Below are 25,400 nucleotides of genomic sequence, written 5' to 3' on the forward strand. Positions count from 1 at the left end.
CGTGAAATAGTTCACCGGAAAGAATCCCCTCCCATCTTAATCGGACAGTATCGAGCCTACTAAGGCTGGAACGAGATAAAACGTGAGAGTCAGAATTTATTCTAACACGGAGGATCTACGGCTCCTTCGCGGCTGTGTCAAGTCGGCAGGTAAGCGAGGGCGGAGGGATACGGGTGAACGGCTCGATTGCGGAGAAGCATTTGGCGCCGGCTTCGCGCATGCGTGTTGTTGATCCCGCTGAGGCGCCGACTGCTAGTAACGGACGGCGGCGCTGCTGCTGCGATCGCTGTATTCCGACGGTGGCTTCAGGCTCTCTCCTCATTGATGGACTGAGCGATTCGCATCGGGAACCTTTTCTTCGACTGCTCAGGTCAGTGGTGACGGGTTAGGATCGGAGTGGAAGTTTGTTGTGGATTAACTAGCGGGAGCCCGCCAATTTGTGTGAGAGAAGCCTGGCTCTGTCACGCGCTTCGCTATAAGCTTTTCGTACGGCGAGTCGGGGGAGCCAATATTGCTCCAAGTTCGTTGCTAGGTCTCAGGTTCGGCTTAGGGCCCTTCTCTGTGGAGATTTACAACGTGTCTGTATGGGGGCAACTCTTGGCTAAGTTCACACTAGGACAGTGTCACCAGAAGGCGTGATTTCCAGCATGTGGCCCTCCAGCTGTTGTAGAACTACAGCTCCCAGCCTGCAGCTGTCAGGGCCTGGTTAGAGTAGCTTCCCAGCTGTTGCATAGCTACGTGTTACAAGCCCCAGGCATGTTACCTGACTTCAACACCATGGACAGCGGGGCTGAGCTCATAAATAACAGCAGTCCACACCAGGCTGCTCTCCAGCTGCTGCAAAACTACAACTTCCAGCATGCCATGGCAGCCAAGGAGTTCTGCAAAAGCTGTAAAGCAACAGGTTGGGGAAAACATTGATAGAAGTCAGAAATGGAAACTTGTGGTCCTCCAGCTGGTACAGAACTACAATTCTCATCATGCTAAAGCTTTGGCTGTCTGGGCATGATGGGAATTGTAGTTCTGCAGCAGCGGAGGACCAAACCTTTCAAATATAGGGGTTGTTTTTCTTCATTCCCCAACCTGTTGCTTTCCAGCTGCAGCAAAGCTACAACTTCCATTGTGCTCAATTTGTAGCTCACTGTGACAACCACATGTGCTCTAGATATGATGGCACTTGCAGTTTTGCATCAACTGAATGTTGTCAGGAAACGGCGGGAGTAGTAGTTTTGTAACAGGTCTAGATTGAAGGATGCCATACTGCAGGGATGGGGAATCTTTAGCTGTTGCAAACCTACAATTCTCAGGCATGGTGGAAATTGTAGTTTTGCAACAGCTGGAGGGCCGCAGTCTCCCCATCCCTGCTTTAGTGATCTGTAAATGGTCACGTTGTAGCCATAGCTTTTATCTGTTTGACGTCATTCTGAAAGCTGCATAACTGGCGCTATGTATCTTGCTCCGGTCTTCACTGACACATCGTGACAAGTTTCTCCTGCGTGAAAGTTGGTTTGGGGCATGTTCACACCACGAAAGTCTGCACTGGTGTGGACCTACAACTCATGATGATTTCTGCATGTAGATTAGCACAGTTTTGCATGAAAAATATTCATTGAAATATCTGGTTTTCTTCAGCCTGTTGCAAAACCACCAGGCGGGAGGTGTAGTTTGAAGGGGGGGGTCACTGGCTTATTATCACTAGGGGGATTATATGTATGTAGGGGATCCCTGGTTTACTATGACTGATGGATGCATTAGATAACAGGTGTCTATCCAGACAGCACGTGCTCACCCCTGGCAGAGGACTGTGAAGGCTGTAGACATGTGGCGGTGTTGTGACAGGCCGGTCACAGCAGATAAGACTCCATATATAGGCTGTCAGCACTTGCACTGCTGGACTGCCTGCTCACGTGGCCTCTGCTTACTATCAGCACTGCTTGTGTAGCCTGTCTAAAGGCCAGAAAGAATGTAGACTCAGTGCTGTATATTTAATAGCTAGAAGAGAAGCCTAAGTGAACCTTATTGCCTGAACTGCTCCCGTCTTTTCAGTATTGTAAATAATGGGGAAGTTGATCGGCCCTTGTGCTGTTAGGGTCTTATGAGACAAAGCACTTTTTAAGGATGATGATTAAGACTGTTCTGCAGTTGAAAGGCCTTGGCGATCAGTTTGGGGGTGATAAAGCACAGTGTGTAATAGTGCGTTTACACAGACAGATTTATCTGACAGACTTTTGAAGCAAAAACCAGGAACAGACTATAAACAGAGAACAGGCCATATAGGAAAGATTGTGATTTCTCCTCTCTTCAAATCTATTCCTGGCTTTGGCTTCCAAAATTGGTCAGATAAATCTCTTTGTAAACGCACCATAAGGTGTTGGTGTGAAAAAAGAACAAATAAAGCTGTTTCCAATTTTCCGTGCTGGACTCTATTCTTGGGTTTCTAATTTTTAAGGATAAATGATTGCAAAGAAGATTGTTTAGCAGTGACCTAAAATCGTACACCAGATTACACAGAACAATAGTTGTTCTACGATCGTTAACGCCATCTGATCCCAGCAAATAAAGGAATGATGTGGAATTACAGCGAACGATTCACAGTGATTTTGGTGTCGGCACAAAATGACCAAGTTCTCATTGATCGGTGCCTGCATTTTACACTAAATGATTATCGTTTAAATTCGAACAATATAATGATAATTTGAGCGATAATCATCCCGTGTAATAGAGCCCTTACTTATAGTTCTGTGTCTTTGTATATGTTGGTGATAGTTGTGATTGGAGATCACGCCTACTATTTGGGTCACTTTTTTTTTTTGCTGCCTAACTTTAGTGTTCCTTTTACAAAAGTCAGGTTTTTAATGGTATGTTGGTCTAGAATAGAGGTTTGTATCCCAGTGCTTGAGAAATGTGGATTTGCAATCTGGTTTGCTTAAACTTACTGTAAATGTGCTCATCTTCAACCCTGACAGATCATGAGAACCAGATTTGGTTGGATAAATGTGAAATACAGGGTCTAATATAACCTCACTATCCTTTAGTTCCCTTTAGTGTTTTCTTGTGTTTTATTGAGCTGATGTTGCCTATCTTTATGAATAATGTTATATGGTAGTAAATAGCCAACACTTTTGCCTTGTATAGACTTATTTCCACGTAAAGACTTATTTCCATGTGCTGTGAAACAAAACCACTAAAGGGCTTCATCATCCGGGTTTCACGGAACATGGGAATAAGCCTTAAGGGAATGTTCATATAGACAGAAACCATGTGCTTTTACTTCAGAAACCTCAACTCCTAGTGTCTTCAAATGTGAAAGTGATATCACTACTTATCTGCACGGTTATTCTTAAAAGCCACCCTCCGCCCGCACTGACTGTGGCACAGAGCTTCACAGGGGTGCATCTTTTGCCCATGTGAGCATATCCCTAATTCATATGCATGGAAGCTGTCTGCCAAGTCAGACCTATGCAATTAGTCAGGAAGGGAAATAATTTGCTGCTGAACTCCTAGTAAATGAGTCGAGTGGTTTAAGAAGTGACTGCACCAGAAAGGCGTCAGAATTTTCTTGTAATATAAAGAGGACCTGTCACCCCCGGTGCCGGGGTGACAGGCTCCCAACCCCCCGCTAGAACACCTTATACGTATCTGATCCCGCCGGGTCCAGCTTCTTGATTCGGTCGGGCTTTGGGTGCTGATATCTCAGTCACCCGACCGAATCAAGAAGCGGGACCCGGCGCAATCAGGTAAGTATAGGGGGCTTTAGCGGGGGTCGTGAGCCTATCACCCCGGCATCGGGGGTGACACTTTTAAATCATTCTGGTATAGTTTGTAGTAATACTTGGTCTTACATTAAGGGTCTTATACATAATCTTGGGTTGAGCTACTGATTTCAGGTTAGTTACCTCAGTAATTATAATTAAGTTGAATTTTATTTTATTTTTTTCCCCCCCAAGGTAAGTGCGTAGTGAAGATGCCGCTACATGGTGAGATTGTTGTAATAAAAAGAAATGGAACAGATGGGACTCACTTTCCATTGACCGCTAAATCCTGCTTGTTTGGAAGGTAAGTTTTATTTGTATCCCAATGTCATAGTGTTCCTGAAGATGCTGAGATAAATCTAATACACGCTTCTTACCTTATAGGAAAGCAGAGTGTGACATCCGCATTCAGCTGCCACATGTCTCCAAAGAACACTGTAAAGTTGAGGTCAGGGACAATGGAGAGGTAAGTGAGAGCTCATATACACCAGGGCCTTTCTGGGCACATAACCCAGTTGTTTGCTTGTAGCGACTCTTAGCTTCTTAATGTATTTCTTTACTATGATTGTATCCAGTGTCAGTAATCCACTGCATGCTAAAAACTTCTGGTTGTCGACAAGTCATTAGACACCACCCTGATGACTTGTCCAGGCAGCGTGAAAGTGACAGGTTCCCTTTGAAATGTTTCTTAAGATGCCACTCCTATGTCTTTAGGTGTTTGTAACCAACTTGAGCACTGTGAACCCAGCGCAGATCAATGGAAACATTGTTAAACAGCCGTTGCGGCTCAAACACGGAGATATCCTCACTATTATTGATCGCTCATTCAGGTAAGATTGTAGAACTGATTTTAAGATTATAAAAGTTAAAAAAAAAAAAAAAAAAAGGATGAAAAAAAGCTTCATGCAATGTTCTGTATTCACAGATTTGAGAAACCCTCTGCACAACAGGGAAAGCGAAGATCTGCGGGGCTTGACTCTGAAACCTTTCAGGTAAGTCCATTGATTGTGGTTGGATTTTGCTTAGCGCGTCAATGATTTGCAAAGTATTAATTTTCTTTCCTTACCTCGCCTTCCAGGTCTTTGCCAGTAACCAAGCTTCAGACAAAAGTATGTATCATTAATTAATTTATGTATATCTTAACCCTTGTTGCAAGAACATCTTTTTATCAGAACATCTATTCCACATCGGGTGTCTCATTCAGGCTGTAGCCTGCACTTTTCATTATGTCACCCCTTCACACCTTATATAAGTTTTTATAGGTCAAAAAAAATATATGGCCAAAGGGTTCCTTCTGTAGATTTTCTCTAATTATCTAATGCTGCAGTTACACGGAACGATTACACTAGTCAACACATTTTTAAAGGTTGTTTGGTTCAGAAATAAAATTGTCCATTTCTTGATTTTTATGTGCTGAATTCAAATATCACAAGGAAAAATGTTAATTGGCTCTAGTTTTTATGATACGGAACAGTTCTCATGTTACTGTTTTGTGAATTGTATAGAATACAGTATAATAGCCTACGAATTTATTACTTCTGCAATTATAAGGAAGCAAGTTTACTGTTCATAACCTTTTGAAATATATTCATAGGAAACTTATCTATCTCTATCTGAAATCAACTACAATTTACAGGCATATCCAAGAATTTTTACAAATTAATTATGTTTATTGAACTCTGGAATGTAGGTCCTTATTCCATGGCTACTCGGAGCATTTACACGTCTTTTGTATTCATACATGGGATTATCTCTGATAACTGTCCAACAATAATCTGCAAGCATTGATGGGTTCCATTTACCCCGATACCTTAGGCTACGTTCACATTGCGTTTTTGCAATCAGTTTTTTGCAAAAAGCTGATGCATTTGTGTGCATCTATTTTGATCCGTTTTTCCATTGACTTCCATTATTAAAAAAAAAAAACTGATTGTTTTTCTTTAACGGACACAAAAGTAGTGTTGACACTACTTTTGTGTCTGTTAAAAAAAAAGTATCCTTTTTTTTTTTTTTTTTTTTTAATGGAAGTCAGTAGAAAAGCAGATCAAAACGGGTGCACACAAATGTATTTTGTTTTTTTTCATCCCTTTTTCACAAAAAAAACGATGAAAAACACGCATAGCAAAAACGCAGTGTGAACCTAGCCTTATACCATAACTATTGGTCATTCTAAGATGATGCAATATACCAGTTGATGATGCAATACCGATGATGCAAATTTAGTAATGTATCACAGGCTGTAAGAAGTATAGAAAGTCTTTATCTTGAAAATTAGAGCTAATTTCAAAATTTGAACATCACTTTTGATCTCAGCACCCCAAAATTAGTTCAACTGTTCATGTCGGAACCTTTTTAGCTGTTGACCAGTGTTACCGTTCGAATTTTCGCGATAATTATCGCATTTGAGCGATAATTGGCTTGTGTAAACACAGCGAACGATCAAGCGATGAGCGAGAAATCGTTCATTTTGATCTTTCAACATGTTCTCAAATCGTCGGTCGTTTGCTAAAAATTTGTAGATCACTTTGTGTAAACAGTCACGGACTTACCCTGTGTGAGATAGGCTTAAAGGGGTTGTCCGGCGATAAAAAATTATTCACAGAATAACACACATTACAAAGTTATACAACTTTGTAATGTATGTTATGTCTGTGAATGGCCCCCTTCCCCGTGTCCCACCACCCCCACCCGTGTACCCGGAAGTGTGGTGCGCTATACATTACCTGTCGCGTGCCGACCACGGTCTCCGATCGTCAGCAGTGACGTCTTCTTCGGGAGCTTGGCGGATCTTCCCGAGTGCCGGCCACCCTCTGCAGCGTCATCCGAAGCTCAGCCGCGATTGGCTGAGCATAACTGTGCTCAGCCAATCGCGGCTGAGCAGCTGATGACGTGGCCGCGTCATCAGCCGCTCAGCCGCGATTGGCTGAGCACAGTTATGCTCAGCCAATCGCGGCTGAGCTTCGGATGACGCTGCAGAGGGTGGCCGGCACTCGGGAAGATCCGCCAAGCTCCCGAAGAAGACGTCACTGCTGACGATCGGAGACCGTGGACGACACGACATGCGGTGAGTATAATGCACCACACTTCCGGGTCTAGCGTGGGTGGGGGGAAACACTGGGAAGGGGGCCATTCACAGACATAACATACATTACAAAGTTGTATAACTTTGTAATGTGTGTTATTCTGTGAATAATTTTTTATCGCCGGACAACCCCTTTAAGAGATCTTAAAACGATCGCAGTAACTATTTTTCCATACGAGATATCGTTCCGTCTGTGGAGAAACTGACCAAACAGTGATAAGTGCTAGAGGAACAGCTGCTGTATGGAACAAGTTATGCATCTGTATGGTTTAGATCTAGGCCTCATTCACATATCAAAGCCATGTGCAGGGGGCTGTACAGAGGCACAAAGGGTAGAAGAGACACCATGTAATCCTACCACAGTAATATGGCATGTATGGAAACATGTCAACAATTTTATGCCACCTAACAAGTGGCCTTTAATGGTTCTATACAGCAATAATCCAGAGGATGTGGTGTGAAGTTGTTTATCAAGGGCAGCACTTTCACCATGTACAGAAATTATATAAATGAATATTGGATTCTGTCAATAAAAAAGGTGGCATGTGACAGGTATTTTCATATTGTTTTGTTTGTTTTTTACCAGATGAAACTGTGCGGATTGAAAGTTTGCTAGCCAGTAAAACACACCGCAAATCTGAAGGCAATATTACCAAAACAACTCATTCACGGCGATCACTGCAGATCTCCTCCTCATCAGAGCCCAGAACCGATCTGTCGCCCTTTGGCGAACTGTATGAAATGCTTAAAAGTAAAGTAGGGTCTCAAAATGGCAAAACACCAGTAAAAGATAAAAGCAGCACCCCCAGAAATGTGACTCTAAAGAGAAGTCTTCAAATCCAAGACAGTGCCCAGTCTCCTGTTGCACCAAAGCGTACACCTAGGAGAAGTCAGTCAAGTGACAGCCCAGTTACCCATCCTAAAGAGGTTGTGGAGCCTAGATCATCATCTGCTGGAAGAGTCAGAGAAGCCTCAAAGAGTCCATCAAGAAGTCCTAAATCTTCCCCCAAAGCAGCGAATAAGTCTTTACAAGGAGAGAATGAACAGACAAGGAGAAGCTCTAGTAAGCAGGATTCTCAGTCAGTGCCTCAGGAGCAAGTTGCTCCTATTGTAAATGGTGATATAGAGAAGCGATCTCCCAGAAGATCTGCAGGTGTTGAACAAAGTCAGAAAATAACCCAGGCACAGTCTACTCCTAAGAATGCCAAAACGCCTGACTCCGGAACACCTCGACGCCAAAGTCGTCAGTCCGTCCCTGAACAGCCAGTATCAAAGACCCGAGACAGTTCTCCTCGCAGTAAATCTCCTAGTCAAGAAAGACGAAGTGCCTCTCAAGATAATGTGCAGAAAGGAACTTCAAATAAACCTGCCACCGCAGAGGGCAAAAAAAGTGAAGGTGTGTATCATAATCCAAGGTGTGCAGGAGCTTGATGCAGACCCAGACGTTGGTTAGTTCTGAGCTGTTTGCATAAAGCTGAAAACGAGACACAATCTCCCTATACTGGCCCCCTAATACCCTGTCTACCACACTATAGAAGTCTTGAATGATTTCTTGCAGGATTTAAGCAATATCTGTAGCCGCTTCTACCGAACAAATACAATTTATGTCTTACACAGGATAAACAGACATACAGGGTAAACTTTCAACCGTGTTAAAACTAAATGCATCAGCAATCTTTTTATTTATTTTTAATTTCCTGTAATTAAAAAAATATGTAAATCTATATATATCTTGAGAGCTATTGATGTTGCATAATTGTTCAGGTAATAGCCAGTACAAGTCATGACCCTTAAAGGAATATTTTTGCATTTGTGGTCTAGAATTAGGATAGGCTATTAGTGGTTGGGGCAAGTGTCAGTTTCCTTAGGAGCTTACTGATCAGCAGAACAATGTGTCAGCTGCCTGTTCAGTACCAAGAACAGCAACATGTGTAGTTGTACCTGGTATTGCAGCTCAGGCCATTCATGTGAGTGCAGCGGATTACAGTACTAGGTATGCCACGTAAACTGGCCAGTCTCCTCTATTCTGCACGAAAGAGAGCACTATACAAGTGCTGTTGATTTATAGGGCTTCCCCCAACCCATTCCACATGGATGGCCTATCCTAAGACATCCCCCTTATCAATTCCCCCCATTAGTGACATGGCACTTAAAAGATGCCATTTATTCTTAATACCACAAGGCAATACACTTTGTATGTAGCTTTTCACAAAACATTTACCAGCTTCTTTAAAGGGCACTTGTCATTAAAAATAAGTTTAAACAGGTCAACAGGCATGTCAAAAGTTGAGGGCAGCCAATCTCACAAAGGGTGGATTCACACTACGGAATCCGCGTGGATAATTTCTGGTATATTCGGTTGCTTGTACCCGATTGCGGCTGCGTGCCTCTCCGCCAACTCCATAGACTCCATTCTATGGCCGGACGAATTTCGCCTTCCGTCGAAAGAACGGACATGTCGATTCTTCCGGCGGACAGCGGAATCTGCCCGGCCATAGAATGGGGTCTATGGCACAGGCGGATATGCGTGCCGCTGCAAGCGGGTACAAGCGACAGAATCAGCCAGAACTTATCTGTGCGGAGTCTATAGTGTGAACCCACCCTAAGACCCACTGCAATCAGGAGATATAGTTGGGAAGAGAACGCGGCAGCCAACCACTCCCCAGCTGCTCGTTATTAGGTATAAGTAGACTTAGGCCGCATTCACACGTTCCTTGTTCTGTAATGGACTCGCCCCACTGCCATCATTAACTTTTGACATGCCTGATACTCTTAACAAAAATACTGCAACAAAACACATGTAAATCTAGGCTTAATTTGAAGGAGAAAACCTTTTTAGATAATTGCCATCTTAGTTTACAAGGCAGATCATTAAGAGACTTGGTAGACTGAATGCGATTTAGTTTTTAAAACCTTTTTGCATCCTGTTTCCTTTACAGCTGATCAGAGACCATCCACACGGAAACGAAGAAGCGATGAACTTTCCCTCCCTGAACCAACACCTAAAAGAAAGAGGGTTTCTTTTGGAGGACACCTAAGTCCAGAGCTCTTTGATAAAAGACTGCCTCCTAATTCTCCTCTTAAAAAAGGTGCAACACCTGCTCGGCGTAGCCTGTCTCTCAACTCCCCTCGTGCCGTTATACGCAAAAGCTTTGGCCTCAAGCAAGCTGTGATAAGGGTAAGTGCTTTTAACTGTGTAGGACATCCTTACACTTTAGAAAATATGTAAAAGCATTACCATATTTTGTGATTTCATTTTCATGCAACAAATGGGTAATGATATTGTCACATTTGGAAAGCTTTTCCTATGCTCCTGCATAGGACATCATAGAAAAAGTGGACACAACTGGACTGATAACATCAAAGATACCACCGGATACCCAACAATGTAGTTAAACTTTATTTTTTTCCCCCCACATATTTTAGGAGGTTTTTGAACGATCTGAAAGCTCCTCTGTTAAGGCCACAACACTGGCTAGCCCGTCTAAGTCTAGTCCAGCAAGAAATTCTGCCTTGGATAAGACACCTGTCAGAAGTCCATCATCTGCTAGGAGATCTGTGTCACAGAAATCACCAGATGTGGCTCAGACCACAGCTGCAATAACACCTGTGAAGAATTCTCCAGCTAAGAAGTCTCCAGAAAATACTCCATCAGCAACCTCTAAGAAGATGACGCCTGGTCGAAAATCTCCGTCTGCTAAGTCGCCTGTCAAATCACCATCCAAAAGTCCTAAGAAAACACCAGCTAAATCTCCAAAGGGTTTATCTGTTAAACCTTCAACACCAGTAAAGACTCCTTCGCCGGCCAAGAGATCCCCATCGCCCAAGACGCCTACACCTGCCAAGAGGTCCCTGGTGGCCAAGACGCCTACCCCTGCCAAGAGGTCCCCGGTGGCCAAGACGTCTACCCCTGCCAAGAGGTCCCCGGTGACCAAGACGTCTACCCCTGCCAAGAGGTCCCCGGTGACCAAGACGCCTACCCCTGCCAAGAGGTCCCCGGTGGCCAAGACGCCTACCCCTGCCAAGAGGTCCCCAGTGGCCAAGACGCCTACCCCTGCCAAGAAGTCTCCGGTGGCCAAGACGCCTACCCCTGCCAAGAAGTCTCCGGTGGCCAAGACGCCTACCCCTGCCAAGAAGTCTCAGGTGGCCAAGACTCCTACCCCTGCCAAGAAGTCTCCGGTGGCCAAGACGCCGTCCCCAGTGGCCAAGACGCCTACGCCTGCCAAGAGGTCCCCAGTGGCCAAGACGCCTATGCCTGCCAAGAGGTCCCCAGTGGCCAAGACGCCTATGACTGCCAAGAGGTCCCCAGTGGCCAAGACGCCTATGCCTGCCAAGAGGTCCCCAGTGGCCAAGACGCCTACGCCTGCCAAGAGGTCCCCAGTGGTCAAGACTCCTACGCCTGCCAAGAGGTCCCCAGTGGCCAAGACGCCTACGCCTGCCAAGAGGTCCCCAGTGGCCAAGACGCCTACGCCTACCAAGAGGTCCCCACAGGCCAAGACGCCTACGCCTGCCAAGAGGTCCCCAGTGGCCAAGACTCCTACGCCTGCCAAGAGGTCCCCAGTGGCCAAGACTCCTACGCCTGCCAAGAGGTCCCCAGTGGCCAAGACTCCTACGCCTGCCAAGAGGTCCCCAGTGGCCAAGACGCCTACGCCTGCCAAGAGGTCCCCAGTGGCCAAATCGCCAGTCACTCCTGCCACTCCATTTGTGAAGGGTCGATTTTCTGTTTCACGTATAGCTACACCACCGCAGGAAAAAGTTCCAAGTGAACTGCCACCTTCCCAGACGCCAAAAAAATCTCGTAAATCTCTAACGGCAAACAAAACTCCGAGGAGGAGCAGAAAACTTGATGCTTTAGAACTTATTCGTTCCCGGAGGAGAAGTGGTGCCACAGAAGCCAACCTGCTTGGTAAGTGTTTATAAGCTTAATGGACTTAAAGTGTATCTGTAAATTGAAATATAATTTTTGACATGTTGGAGAATTTGATTAGTCTCCTGAGGACTTAGACCCTGAACGGTTACTAAAATGTGTAGGGAGTGAAGTGCGCAGTTTGGCGATTCTCTACAATGTGTCAAAAGCTTTTTATACTGTAAGTGCCAATTTAATGGTAACATTGATTTTGCTCCTGGCATTAATTTGAAAATATCATTTTTAGTGTCTAGATCTTGGGCTGATGTGGTGAAAATTGGCGTTGCAAAATCCCAAAAGGTGATGAAGGAGAAACCAGTACAGAAAATTGTGGCTACAAAAAAGAAATTAAAACATAAGGTGTGTGTTGGTCCATTATTATTAGTATTTTTTTTTTTTTTCTTCTCTCCCTCTCCCCTGAATGCTGTGATCACTCCAGCTCTCATTGCTGGGTTAGCAGTAAAAGGTTTCATACAATTTAAGGCCTATTCCCACATTCTGTGAAGAGTGGAGGGTTAAGCCCTGTAGTGGCGTCTTTCCCATGTGGCATGATATCAATATCATGCCAGGAGCAGGGAAAGAATATTCACGGCACTGTAATGACATAGCCGCACAGGCCTTAGTGACAGAACCTCCACCAATCATAAGGTCTGACACGTTACTATTACAAGTAGAACTAGAATTGAATTTGTGTGTTTATAATTAGATGCTTTGTATGATTTCAGACTCCAATGAAAAAAATCAAGGATTTGACAAGCACAGGTCATGCAGACTCTCCTGCCACAATTCTTGTGGGAAGAGCCCATACACGACTGGTTAACATGACTGGATATGTCCCGAAAGTTGTGAGAAACCAGGCTGTGAAGCTTGATACCGCCCACAATGAAAGCTTTACTGGTAAGTAAAAGTTATTTACCAGTGCATTAGGATCCTTTAAAGAATCTGCCAAAGCAGCAATAAATAGGTTGTCTGGGAATTTTTAGGGAAAACTATTCACTACTTTTGGTCCCTACCATTCCATTGGTCCCTTGCCAGTAGTTATTTACAGGTTGCTAGACGTCGCCTAGATTATTTTTTTTTAAACTGGTATTAGCGTTGGATATTGATACATGGTGTCTTATTCTAATCTTTTTCTATTTTATTCCCACTTTTTGTACCTTGATATGAGGGCTTCGATCTTGCCTGGGCTGTTTTTAACAGTATTAAGTGACATGCTTTACGGCAAGCCTAATGGACAGATTCTGGTTCCTTGAGAAAGATGAGAAACATTGTTTAACACTCTGTGACCTCTTGAAGAAGTCATTCCACAGGGAACAGCTATTGGCTCCCCTCTCTACTGGTGTCACATGTCACTGCATTGCTGTACAGATCACTTTACAGCAGCAGCCGCCTCATCACAGAGAGAACAGGAAGTCACAGCTTAGTGTTACCCCCAATGGTGGAAGATTTCAGGATTCTTGTAGACTATAGATAGTAAAATGAAAAATTAGAGAAGAAAAGTTTAACACAAAATCATTATTTATACAGGAGCTCATTTTCCGATGATACATTCCCTTTGGGGTGGTGCATTGGAATAAAATGTCATCCTTGGAGGAGTTCTCCAAACTGTTACCTCCACTTTGAGCTTGACTGGTGCAATATTCATGCCTGTGCCCACTGATTTTCTGACATTTTGTATTTACTTAATCGTTCTGTCGTATTTCCTTCTTTTTAAGGTGTGGCTGAATTATTTACCACTCCAGAAATTAAGCAAAGGAAAAGTAATCGACTAGAAAGCTCTAAGACAGACTCTCCAAGCTCTACAGTTGTGGAGGTTTCAGTGATGCAGACTCCAGAGGGATCAGGTTGGTGCTCAGATTGCTGTGGCATTGTGCATTGTATTATGGAATTAGTGCAAAATGGTGAAATCTGTCACCTGAGACTTCTAGTTGTCAATATCAGTTATAAGCTGGCAATGGTGGAGGCTGGTTGTTGACCACACATTTCTTAGTTTTCAAGTTACTTTAAATATATCTTTGCTTGCAGGTGAAATGGTGGTTTCACCACTGAATAGCCCTAATACTACACGGCGTAAGCAATACGGTCAGGATGCTGTGTCTAGACTTCTGGAAAATCCTGCGTCTCCAGAATTGCACAATAAAGAAGGTGCTGTCCTTGATTTGGCAGAAGAAGCTTCCAAATCCCGGAAGAGCGAAAGGATATCTGTAGGTCTGTCTGGCGTCAAACGCATTATGAAAACCCCAAAACAAAAAGGAGGACAGGTTATCGATCACCATGCCCTAAAGAAATTAATGAGAACCCCCAAAGAAATTGAGTCTCCTCAAGCTGCTTCTCGGAGATCCACTAACCTTGAGGTGCTTGGCATTGACAGACTTGTGAAAACACCTAAACAGAAGGGGGTGCCTGTCGAAGATTTCATTGGTCTTGAAAGAATCATGAAGACCCCAAAACAAAAGGGTGAGCCTGTGGAGGTTCTCACTGCTGTCAAGCGAGTCATGAGAACGCCTAAAGTAAAGGCACAACCAGTGGAAGATATGATTGGAGTAAAGCGACTAATAAGAACACCCAAGGAGAGATCACAACCAGTGGAGGACATGGTTGGCATCAAACGCATAATGCGGAGTCCTAAACAACGAGGGGAGCCGGTGGAGGACATGGTTGGAATAAAGCGCCTAATGAGCACCCCTAAAGAAAGGGGACAGCCGGTGGAGGATTTTGCACTTAATCATTTAATGAGTACTCCAGTTGAAAACATCCCTCCAGCTGAAAGTACCCGTCCTATTGAAGAGATATTTGGCATAAGAAACTTGATAAAGACACCACCAAAGTCTGTTGGCAAAGAGGTAATTATACTTTTTTTTCAATTTTTAATACTGTGCTCACACTTTTTGTATTTGAGTATAGCACAGCATGCAGTGCTAGTCTTCCTGTCAGTGAGGTTCTTTGGTACGTTCCATTTTACAACATACATAGAACTGTATTGCGAAACAATGACCATATGGTACTAGTGCCCCCTTACTCTGGAACACTAGATGCATACGTCTTGCCATATCATGCCAAGCTTATGAGGGGCTGAGTTTTATGTTGACATTTGAAGCAAATTCACATACTTTTCTTTTCTTTTTTTTTTTTTCCTTAGGTGGCAGCAACAGATCCCAGCAGATGGTCTGCAAAGTGTGAGTATGACTATTTATATGCTTTGAAAAAAAGATCATACTGAAGCCTAATAAATTTCCCACGACCGGTGCCACAATAATAAAATAGGTTCTTCCTCCACCATCACCCTTGCCACTAAGCGGCTTGGGAACCACTATACACTGTTGATAGGCTATCACTTGCCCAGGTTTGCTGCGATTAGGAGGCGTATCTGAGGAGTGAGCGCGGCCGTACAATCCACTCCCTAGCCGTTCACTAGTTCAGACGTTTCAGCCTCATAGACTATAATGGGGCAGTCTGGGAGTGGATTGCGTTGCCACCACACTCTCCCCGGTTATATGTTAATATTGCAGCGGGTCCTGGCAGTGAGACCTGCCGTGATCAATAACACTTTGACGTTCTTTATATGTCAAAAGTTATTTATAGTGACAGGTTATAGTGACAAGTATTACTGTCACTCCATAGACTTTACACTGGAGCCCGACTCTTGCTAGGAGTTGGATCCAATGACCATCTAGGCAATAATGTGTGCGGCTGTGCACCTACCACACTAGTGAGGCTGAGACCAGTGCAGTCTTAACTTTTATGTAGTTAGATCTGAGTATTGCCAGGTTTACATTCATCCAGTGATCCGGCAGCGTTTCACAACCATCTTTGAACTGATGCTGTTAATTTTAATGGGGCAGATAACAGCATCCAGCGTGCTAATAAGGTGCTGGACACGCCATACGTCAGACTGTGTCTTGCAGCGTTCTTTCGTACGGCTCATTGATGGAAGAATGGTATCAGCCTTTGTGGCATCAGTTGTGTTGAGTTTTTGAAAAAGAGAAAATTTAAACTGAGGCAACCAAAAAATGTAAACCCAGCCTAACATTTCAAAAGTTAATAGACCGTAACACCTGTAAAAGTAACTCCAATTTGGCTCATAGGTTTATGGTATAGACAAGTACTACATTATTGTAATTCCACAATGGTAGGTTTTAATATAAAGTCAAGTCTGTTATTAGATCTGTATTTTCTTTGTTTTAGCATCAGGAAACCCTGCTCGGGGAAGATCTGCAAAACGATTGAGCCTTCAGGTTGATGCTATATCAGGTACACTTTATCCACTGTCTTCCAAGCTTATGTTTGTGTATTAAACATGAAATTATTTGGGTTACTGGTACATGCTTGAAGGTTATCTTGAATAATCATTATAATGCAATATTAGTTATTCCTGGCTTTACTTAAAATCTAGATGTTTTTACCTAGAAACAAAGGCCATTTGTTTGCCCTAGGGCTGGAGCTTTTTTTTTAAAATTTTTATTGCCATTTAGTTTTATTACAGTTCTCTCGGATTCTGATTTCTACGGACTGATTTTCTTGTATATATATCCACGCTCCTGTCTACATGCAACTCCCTGTATACATGTATATCATTGTTCTATTATGTGTTTAGTGCATGAAGCTATCACACTCCTACAGCAAAACAAATGGTTTTCACCAGAAAACGAAAAAATGCTGAATTTACATAGCAAACAAATTTTTATTAATTACATATAAAAACATGATTTAAAAAGAGAACCAAACATTAACAAGAACAGTGGCTATCCCGTAGGCAGTAACAACAAATTCCTATTATCACATATGCAAAATATCCCTGGCAAAGCAATATATATAAACGGGCAGACAAATATTTAAAAATCCATTGAGCACAATATCATATATTATAACAATTAATAAAGTGCTAGTGCATACCAAGTATCATTAACCTCCATGTTGATGGACTCTAAAAAATGCACTCTAGCAGTTAACCCCACGATTTCCTAGAGATACAGCAAGAGTATACCTTTTAAGAGGATTGTGGTGTTGTAAAGCCTCCAGGACGCTACCACCCCTATATATATTGCTTTTCCAGGGATTTTCAGCATATGTGATAATAGTATTTTGTTGTTACTGCCTCCGGGATAGCCACCGTTCTTGTTAATGTTTGGTTCTCTTTTTAAATCATGTTTTTATATGTAAATAATAAAGATTTGTTTGATATGTAAATTCACCATTTCTTTTTCTGGTGAAAAACTTTTCTTGTATATATCAGATATCAAAAATCATTTTTGATTGGATTTCCACTTTATAGAAGGTTTGGGACCAGGACATGCTTGTAGTAATTGCTTTCTATTGATGATCAAAGGTAACGACGTCCATGCAACAGTGCAGTCACAGATTGTGCAAGAAGTTGTTACGCAGAGCAGCCAAGAAGTTGTTAAATCTGTGCAAAAGAAAGGAAGACCGTCCAAGACCCAGAATGTTTCTTCCTCTGGTAAGTAAGCAGTCAGATATATGGTCCGACACAAGTTCTGTAAATTGTAGATGCGTACTTTTCAAGATTTAGTCGTAAAAAGAAACCGTGCCAATTCTTTGACGGGTTATTGTGGTCTTAGTTACTTTGTTCATAAAATAGTACCTGGCTGATTTTGTAGCAGTAGCCTCTAGTCTACGATTAATAAGTAGTAGTCTGCTTGCAGTCTTAACACCAGAGAAAATCAGGTTTTAGTAGTTGGTTTTAATACAAAAATATTTTTGCAGAGTTGCCCAAGGAACATGTCTCCAATGAAGTGGCTACCCCAAGACGTAGAGGAAGGCCCAGCTCTGCTGCTAAATCTCAAGAATCCCTTTCTGCTTCTGTTGCTGAAGTGACTTCACCAACTCAAGGTGGTAGACCAAAGGAAACCATTGCTAAAGTGAAGGCTACCTCTCCATCGCCTAAAGGAAGACCCAGCACTGCAGCAGCTCCTAATGTCTCTGTATCTGATGCTGTTAGTGAGGTGACTTCTCCAAGACGTAGTGGAAGACCAAGCTCCATTGCCAAAGCTGATGCCGTTGCAGAAATTCCCAAGGACACTGTACCCATTGCTGATGGCAAGGTTACATCTCCAGCCCGTAAAGGAAGACCTAGCACCCAAGCTGAAGCTCCCAATGAGTCTGCCTCTGATACAGTCGTTGAGGAGGTAGCTTCCCCAAGACGTAGGGGAAGAGCAAGCTCTAAAGCTAAAGAATCTGTTTCTGATGCTGAAATGATTTCCCCAGTTGAACCTGAAATACCTAAAGTAATGGCTGAAGCTTCCAAGAAATCTGCTTCTGTTAATGAAGGGACTTCTCCAAGACAAAGGGGAAGACAAAGTTCTACTGCTAAACCTCTTGAAGAACCTCTTCCGACTTCTGATGCTGAAGTGACTTCCCCAAGACGAAGAGGAAGACCAAGCTCCGCTGCTAAAGAATCATTTTCTGCTACTGATACAGAAGTGACCTGCTCAACTGAGCCTGAAACACCTAAAGGTATGGCAGAAACCCCCAAGGAATCTGCTGAGGCTGAAGTGGTGTCCCCAAGACGTAGAGGAAGACCAAGCTCTACTTCTAAAGCTCCTGAAGAACCAGTTTCTGAGGCAGAAGTGACTTCGCCAAAACGTAAAGGAAGACCTAGTTCCACTGCAAGAGTTTCTCTTTCTGCTTCCGATAAAGAGGTGACTTCATCAACCCAACCTGAAACGTCTAAAACTGTGGCTGAACCTGCTTCTGCTGTAGGTACTGAAAAGACTTCCCCAAAACGTAGAGGAAGACCAAGCTCTGCTACCAAGTCTCCTAAAGAATCTAATTCTTCAGTTGCTGAAAAGACTTCCCCAAGACGTAGAGGAAGACCTAGCGTGACTGCTGAAGCGGGTGCAAGACCAGCTGAATCTGTTACAGTTGCTGACAGCAACAGCGCTGGTGAAGTGGTTTCACCAAAAAGTAGGGGAAGGCCTAGTTCTACTGGCAAATCCCCTAAGGGAAATCTTCCCACTTTCAATGCTGAAGTGACAGAAAATCCCAAGGAATCTGTTCCCGTTGATGATGGCAAAGTGACATCCCCAACGCGTAGAGGAAGACAGAGGACCTCTGAAGTTGCTGAGGAAACTGTTCCTTTGATTTCCACAATGTCTACAGAAGCACTCAAGGAATCTCTTCCAGTTCCTGAAGTCTCTTCCCCAAATCGTCGCGGACGACCAAAAAAAATCACAGCACAAGTACCGGAGAAGTCTGTTCCTGTTGCCAAGAATAAGTTGACATCCCCAGCACGTAGCGAAAAACTCAGCAGCCCACCCGAAATCCCTGCACAGCCTGTTCCTGATTCGGTCAGTGAAGTGTCATCACAAGCTCGTAGTAAAATCCCTAAGGAACCTGTTCCAGTTGCTGAAGGAAAGGCAACATCACAAGCACGCCGGGGAAGACCAAAGACTAAGGTAGATTTGCCCCAGGAACCTTCAGCTCCCGAAGTTCAGGTAACTCGTGGAAGTCAGTCTAAAGCAACTGTGGAAACGGCAGAGCCATCTAGTTCGGTGGCAGATGAATTGCCAACAACCCAGACACGCAGGGGAAGACCAAAAGCCTCAGCGAAAGTTGCTAAAGTTTCTCCTACAATATCTGAAGTGAATGCAAGTTCTCTCACTCGTGGAAGCAGGTCTAAAGGCATTATAGAGGCACCAAAGGATCCTGCTCCAGTTTTGAATGAAGTGGCCATTTCTCTGACGCGCAGGGGGAGGGCTAAAGTTGCCGATGTGATTGATAGTGAAATCACCGCACCAACACGTGGTAGCAGGTCTAAGGCTACTGCTGATACACCAGGGGTGTCTGTTGAAGCTGTGGAGGAGGTAACATCACAGACTCGCAGAGGAAGGCCTAGAAAGGCAGATGTGTCTAAGGAATCTGCTGAAGCTCCTGAAGTCACTGTGGTGGAAGTGAATCCCAAAAGCACAGATGACGGTCCTAAGGTTGCCTCACCCACACGCAGGGGAAAATCTAGGAACGTTGAAGTCTCTGAAAGTGTAACATCCCCTAAACGAAGGAAGCCTGAAACTACTGAAGGTGAGTTGTAATTTTCTGAGCTCTAGGATGTGTTTACATGTTAAGCTTTTTAATTGCAACTATATCCAAAGGGGGTATGTTCACACTGCAGAACCCGCACAGAGACGTCAAACGTCCACTTGAAGTCGAAGTCCCACCCTTTCCATAGACTCCATTGCCGGTGGGTTCCACAGTCTACCTAAAGAATTGACATCTAGTATCAATGAGTCTATGGAATGGGCCGCCCGGCAGAATCCGCTTAGTCTCCACGCGGATTCCGCAGTGTGACTGTAGCCAAACCTAGAAAAGATCATAAATAGAGGTAAGGGTTCATAAGTATAAAACTACTTTTTCAAATGCACTGCTGGCGTTGTTTTCAATAATTGCAATCAAAAACCTAGACTGTATACATGAGTTTTTTTTTTTTAATCATCTATTTCTTAGTATTCTACACCCAGAAGTAGAATGTTTATTTGAACTAGCAACCAACCAATACTGATGTCATAAAGACAGAGTAGCTTATATAGAAACAGGTGGTATTGTAAAGTACAGGGAAAGGGATCGGAGTTCATCTTTCAACACCACCTAAAATATCCATGAAAAGTAAGTAACAAAGTACATAACTTGTACTGCTCTAGAGCTCCAACATGTATAATTCCACATGGCAGACTGGTGAAGTTTATTTAGCTCATGTTTTTTCCTTCAAGTATTGATTTCATTCTCAGTGTTTTGAGCATTGGCTATGGTACCTGGTGGTAGTAAAGCAATGCTGCAAAATTTAGTGAAACCTTTGTTACATATTCTTTAGCTGGAGTTGCATCAACAGAGCAGTTTATGGTGTCTGCGCAACACCCATAGACCAATATAAGCTTGGCTGTTATATAATGGCGACCACGGCAGCTAAGTCAGACAAGACTTGGGACTCTTTGTTCTAGAGAGATGGGGCCCACATCTGACATTCATGGCATATGTTGTGGATATACCACATAGTGAGATATAGGAATATCCTTTGTCTACAGACTTACTAATTTGACTTATTATTGCTGTAGGGGAGTTACATTTGTCTCCAAAACCATCTGAGGATGCAAATGAAAAGGCTACTAAATCAACTAAGAAACCTGTCCATCAGAATGTCAAGTCATCAAAACTGAGTGCGGCTGAAGAGCTTCCTGAACCTGAAGAGACCATAGCTCCAGTTGTGGAAAAAACCCAAGTACCTCCTTCAAGAGGAAGAAAAGCAGCACAGAATCAATGGGTTGCTGCAGGTAAGTTCACTTTTGCTAGCACATGCATTTATTGTGAGCTTTGTTTCACTGTGTTCGGTGAGTGTTGTACTCCATTGCTGTGCCTCATTTTTTTTCTGCATTGCTTCAACAGTTCCTGAACAACCAGAAGTAGTACTAGTTAACACCTCACCTGTGGCCAGAAGAGGTGGAAGACGTAGGAACGCAGAAGAACCTTCTAGTGAGTCTATTGCACCCACAGAGTTGTAATAGTCAGTAGGCCGTTTATTGTAGCTAATTTAATAAACCTTTTTTTTTTTTTTAATTTATTTTAGGCATTGTATCTGATGTCAAATCGAAGACCTCCAAACAGGGAACAAGGGGCAGGGGCCAATCAAAGTCCAAGGCTTTACTAGAGGAAAAAGTGGAGGAAAACACAGATTCAGCAACACTGGAAAAGCCTGTTAAAAGCCCAGAGCCTAAATCTTCAAAAAGATCAGCTAGGCAGGCAAAGGATGTAGAGCCTGAACCACCTGCTGAAAGCCAACCTAAAACAGTGCGTGGACGTGTAAGCAAGAAGAAGGATAACTTGGCTAATGTGTCCAGTTCCGAAAATGTTGAACCTGAAACTGAGGCCCCTCAGAAACCAGTAACTGCAAGGGGAAGGCCTAAGACTGCAAGAGATGTTAACGTATCTGTCTCTGATGCCGATGAACAGTCAAAGGCATCTAGTGCCAAACAGCAAAGAGCTTCAAGAAGAAATCAGACCCTGCCTGAAGATTCCAGTGCAAGTCCTGAGGAGCAGAGTAAATCCACTGTTTCAGAGGATACAGAATCCTCAACAAGAGGCACACGGGGAAAGAAAACATCTGACAGGGATGAACCCCATTCGTCACCTGAAGTCAAGGGCAGGAAGAATGCAAAAGCTAAAATCTTAAATATTGTAGAAGAACAGACTGTTCCTAAATCAAAGACAAAATCTGTGCAATGGCACCCTCTGCTGGACACTAACATTCAAAGCACAACAGATGCTCAGGATTCAAATGAAGTATCTCCCCGAGCTGGTCGGTCAAGGGGCAAAATTAGACCTGATACCTCAGAGCCGCCAGTTCCTACAAAGAGATCTCGAAGAGGAAATCAAGTAGAAACTGAAGAATCTCCAGCATTACCTAACCCCGAATCTTTAACTGTATCCGTTGATGTCCCTCATAAAAGAGGAAGAAAACCAAATGTACAAAAAAAAAGTGAAGTTGTAGATGCAAAAGCTTCAACAGAAGTTGTGCAAGCAGCTCCTCAAAGGGGCCGAAGAGGAGCATCTTCTAAGGTAGATAGTGAAAACAATGATGAACTGTTAACTTCAAGGAGACAGAGGGGAGCAGCTGCTAGAGGATCATCCTCAGAAAATGAAAGTACCCAGTCCCCTGCTAAATCCAAGAGCCAGAAGGGAGGCTCTGGTAAAGAAAAAGCTGAGGAAATTTCTGCAAAGTCTACAAGAGGAGTAAAAAGGAAACAGACAGACGAAGTAAAAAGTGCACCAGTTGAGGAAACTCCTTCCCAAGCTAATGAATCCGTCCTAGTGGAAACAGAAAATATTCCTGCTGGCCGTGGTAGGAAAAATCAAAGAAACACCAAAACCCAGAAGAGTGACATACAAGAGGCGCAACCAGAAAAGCAAAGCGTGACTTCTGAGTCTCCGGCAAAGAAAAGGAAAACAGGTAATTACATTTTATAGCTCACACTGTATAGTTTTTATATAACTACAGTAATCACAGCCAAAGCTCAGTAAAAGATAAGCTGTCGATTAGTTTAGTCTGGTCAAATTCCTGTCAATGTGCTCTGGTCACCTGGAAAGAAGGGACACAGACTCAAGACCTCGCTGTCATAGTGGACTTTTCTGGTGCCATTGGCCAGACTGACTAAACTAATTGGTTATGGCTTCTAGCTGAGGTTGCTGACATTTCTAATCCTCTGCACTTTGGGTTTGATATATCTATTTAACTACTTTAGATATTATGGTAGATTGCTTTTTTTTATATATATAATTTTAAACAGTACATCAGACCTACAATTTGGAATGGTAACACACAAATTCTCCAGAATAGTTGTCTTTACTTATATTGTCTGTCAGGAGAGCTGGCATGCACTTTCTAAAGCCATATTGTGAATAATTTAGATTCCATCCTGATGGCCTGACCATGCTTTGTGTTGGAGCCAGAGATACAGTGCCAAGGAATGGATCGAATCCTAAAGGCTTTGCACTGATCATGTTCATGGCACGCAATGTCTCTGTACAGTAAAATGTTTATGGCAGTACCCTTTATCCCTTTACTCCAAAGCCAGTCATTTCAGGTCTTTTCTGGACAGATTAAAATGTGTAGAGCTGCCGTTCTAGAAAGCAGAATGTTGGTTGGTTCTCTGCACCTCATTATTTAGGGAGGTGGCATCCAGTCCCCAGCAAATCAGAATTATAAAGGGGGGGGGAGAAAATATGAATAGTTTATGTATAGAGTTGAGCAAACTTTGAGCACAGTCGGGTTTGTCTAAACTTGACTGTAGCATTCGACTAGTGGTGGCTGCTAAAGTTGGATGCTGCCCTATGGCTGTATCTGTTTCCTAGGACTCCCTAGGGCTGCAACAAACTTCAGCAGCCACTGTTAATCAAATGCCTCTTGCTTGTGTTTAGATAAAGTTTGCTCAATTCTATATATGAACAGGATGAACCCAAGCTAACTATTTTATCAAGACCCTGACATTTCCTCTTTGTTTCCTTAGAGGCAGCTACTACCTCAGTACAGAAAAAGAGCTCAAGACAAGCATCTAAAGTTGAGAATGAGAAGCCACCTGCACCAACAACAACCAGAGCAAGCACGAGGAGCAGGAAGTAGCAGAGCTATCCCGTCCCTAAATTACAAAGTAAATTATAAAGTGTTCAAAGAAATCACTAAAAAAAGTTCTTCAGTGGTTTAAGAGAATCCTAGATGTTTTAAATTCTTTAGCACTGCTAATTGTTCTCAATGAAAGTGTACATTTTTTATATTCTAAATTTTTTTATCTTATTTTTGTCAAAGTTTAAGCTTTACATTTTATGCAGATGACTGACTGGAAGAAAGGGAACGAATGCTTCATGTCTGTTTTTATTAAATTCTATGTTTTTCTTTCATGTTCGTATGCTGTACATGTTTAAAAAAAACAGGATTGCCAGTCTTTTTTTATACATTGCTTTTTGCTGTGGTTTATAATAAAGTATTGGAATGATTTTTTTTTTTTTTTTTAAATCAATTTGTTACATTGGGTATCATTTGCTTTGCTGAATGTAATGCAGAAATTGTAATGGAATCATTCCAATTTGTTGCTTTCTGTAATTATGCTGAGCGCGCTATGTCTTAAGTGTGTTATTTTTAACCACATGTATTTAAACGTTTTGTTTCTTTATATTTTTGATATGGGGGGGGGGGTTAATATATGTAATATATATATACAGATATGTCTGGTCTCTGTTGACAACAGTAGTTAAGTCACTAATTGCTGTCTGCCAGCCTAGGGCAAGCATATAAAGTTTTAAAGAAGTTACCTGGGGTTAGAAACAAAGCACCACCTTTAGCAGTGGGCCATGTCTGGTGGTGTCGTTCATATATTAAGTGACTGCAGTGCAGACATATCCTCTACACAGGAGCAGTGCTGTTCATTTTATTCTCTTTCCTGGAAACATCTTTCCTTTCAATACAAAATGTAAAAAAAAAAAAATATACACATTTGTACTTTGTGGCTAATGTGATTATTCTGCTCGCTAGTTTTTATTATTGAATGTCAGCTGCTCCATCATCGTAACATGCGGACAGCCCTGAGAATGTGTAAAGAGCAAAGTGAGCCCTGTGTTCAAGAGAATGTAGCTCAAGGCCCTTTTGCATCCTGTAATGCCTTTGGTACCATGCGGTGGCCTTCACTATATGAATGTTCACACCTTGTGCTAAAAAAAAAACTAGTGTACTTTAAAATTTCAAGTATTGAATGGAGGATTGATTTTGTGTTTTATGTATAAAAAAAATAAATTAAAAAGTTGACTTGCAAAAGTTAAGTTCCCTTTTTGTTCTGTTCTATTTTACAAGAGAAAACTAGATAGAAAATTGTCCCCTTGTGGCTGCAGTTAGGTTCTTATTCCCCCCGGCCGACCCCCAACCAGTCAGGCAGTGGCACAAAAAGCCGCAACGCAGCATCTGCCCTATAGTGATCTCAGGATAAGGGACTGCATGTCATACAAATCCAATACATTGATTTACTAATAGTTTGGGGTATACATCTAGGTAAAACACAAGAAATAAATAATGGAAGTAACCACCACAAGTTGGGACTACAAACCTAACATGGGCACCACAGCATCGCAACAGCTATAGAATGGTATAACAGTGGGCAGTATGGGAACAGAC

The 25,400-nt window shown here is 42.8% G+C and overlaps 1 protein-coding gene across 1 annotated transcript; it reads left to right on the forward strand.

Moving 5' to 3' along the window:
• Positions 1–226: 226 nt before the first annotated feature.
• On the forward strand, positions 227–25,046 carry MKI67 (marker of proliferation Ki-67). The gene is made up of 21 exons (XM_069980046.1): positions 227–370; positions 3,948–4,056; positions 4,137–4,218; positions 4,467–4,582; positions 4,678–4,744; positions 4,831–4,861; positions 7,421–8,230; positions 9,774–10,012; positions 10,261–11,740; positions 11,988–12,100; positions 12,466–12,637; positions 13,456–13,584; positions 13,766–14,583; positions 14,880–14,916; positions 15,926–15,991; positions 17,067–17,195; positions 17,462–19,774; positions 20,803–21,018; positions 21,131–21,217; positions 21,312–22,691; positions 23,749–25,046. The coding sequence occupies exons 2-21, from the start codon at positions 3,965–3,967 to the stop codon at positions 23,859–23,861; spliced, it is 8,490 nt and encodes a 2,829-aa protein (XP_069836147.1). The 5' UTR covers positions 227–370; positions 3,948–3,964; the 3' UTR covers positions 23,862–25,046.
• Positions 25,047–25,400: the final 354 nt, after the last annotated feature.

Source organism: Dendropsophus ebraccatus, chromosome 8, assembly GCF_027789765.1.
Source record: "Dendropsophus ebraccatus isolate aDenEbr1 chromosome 8, aDenEbr1.pat, whole genome shotgun sequence".
Lineage (NCBI taxonomy): Eukaryota > Metazoa > Chordata > Amphibia > Anura > Hylidae > Dendropsophus > Dendropsophus ebraccatus.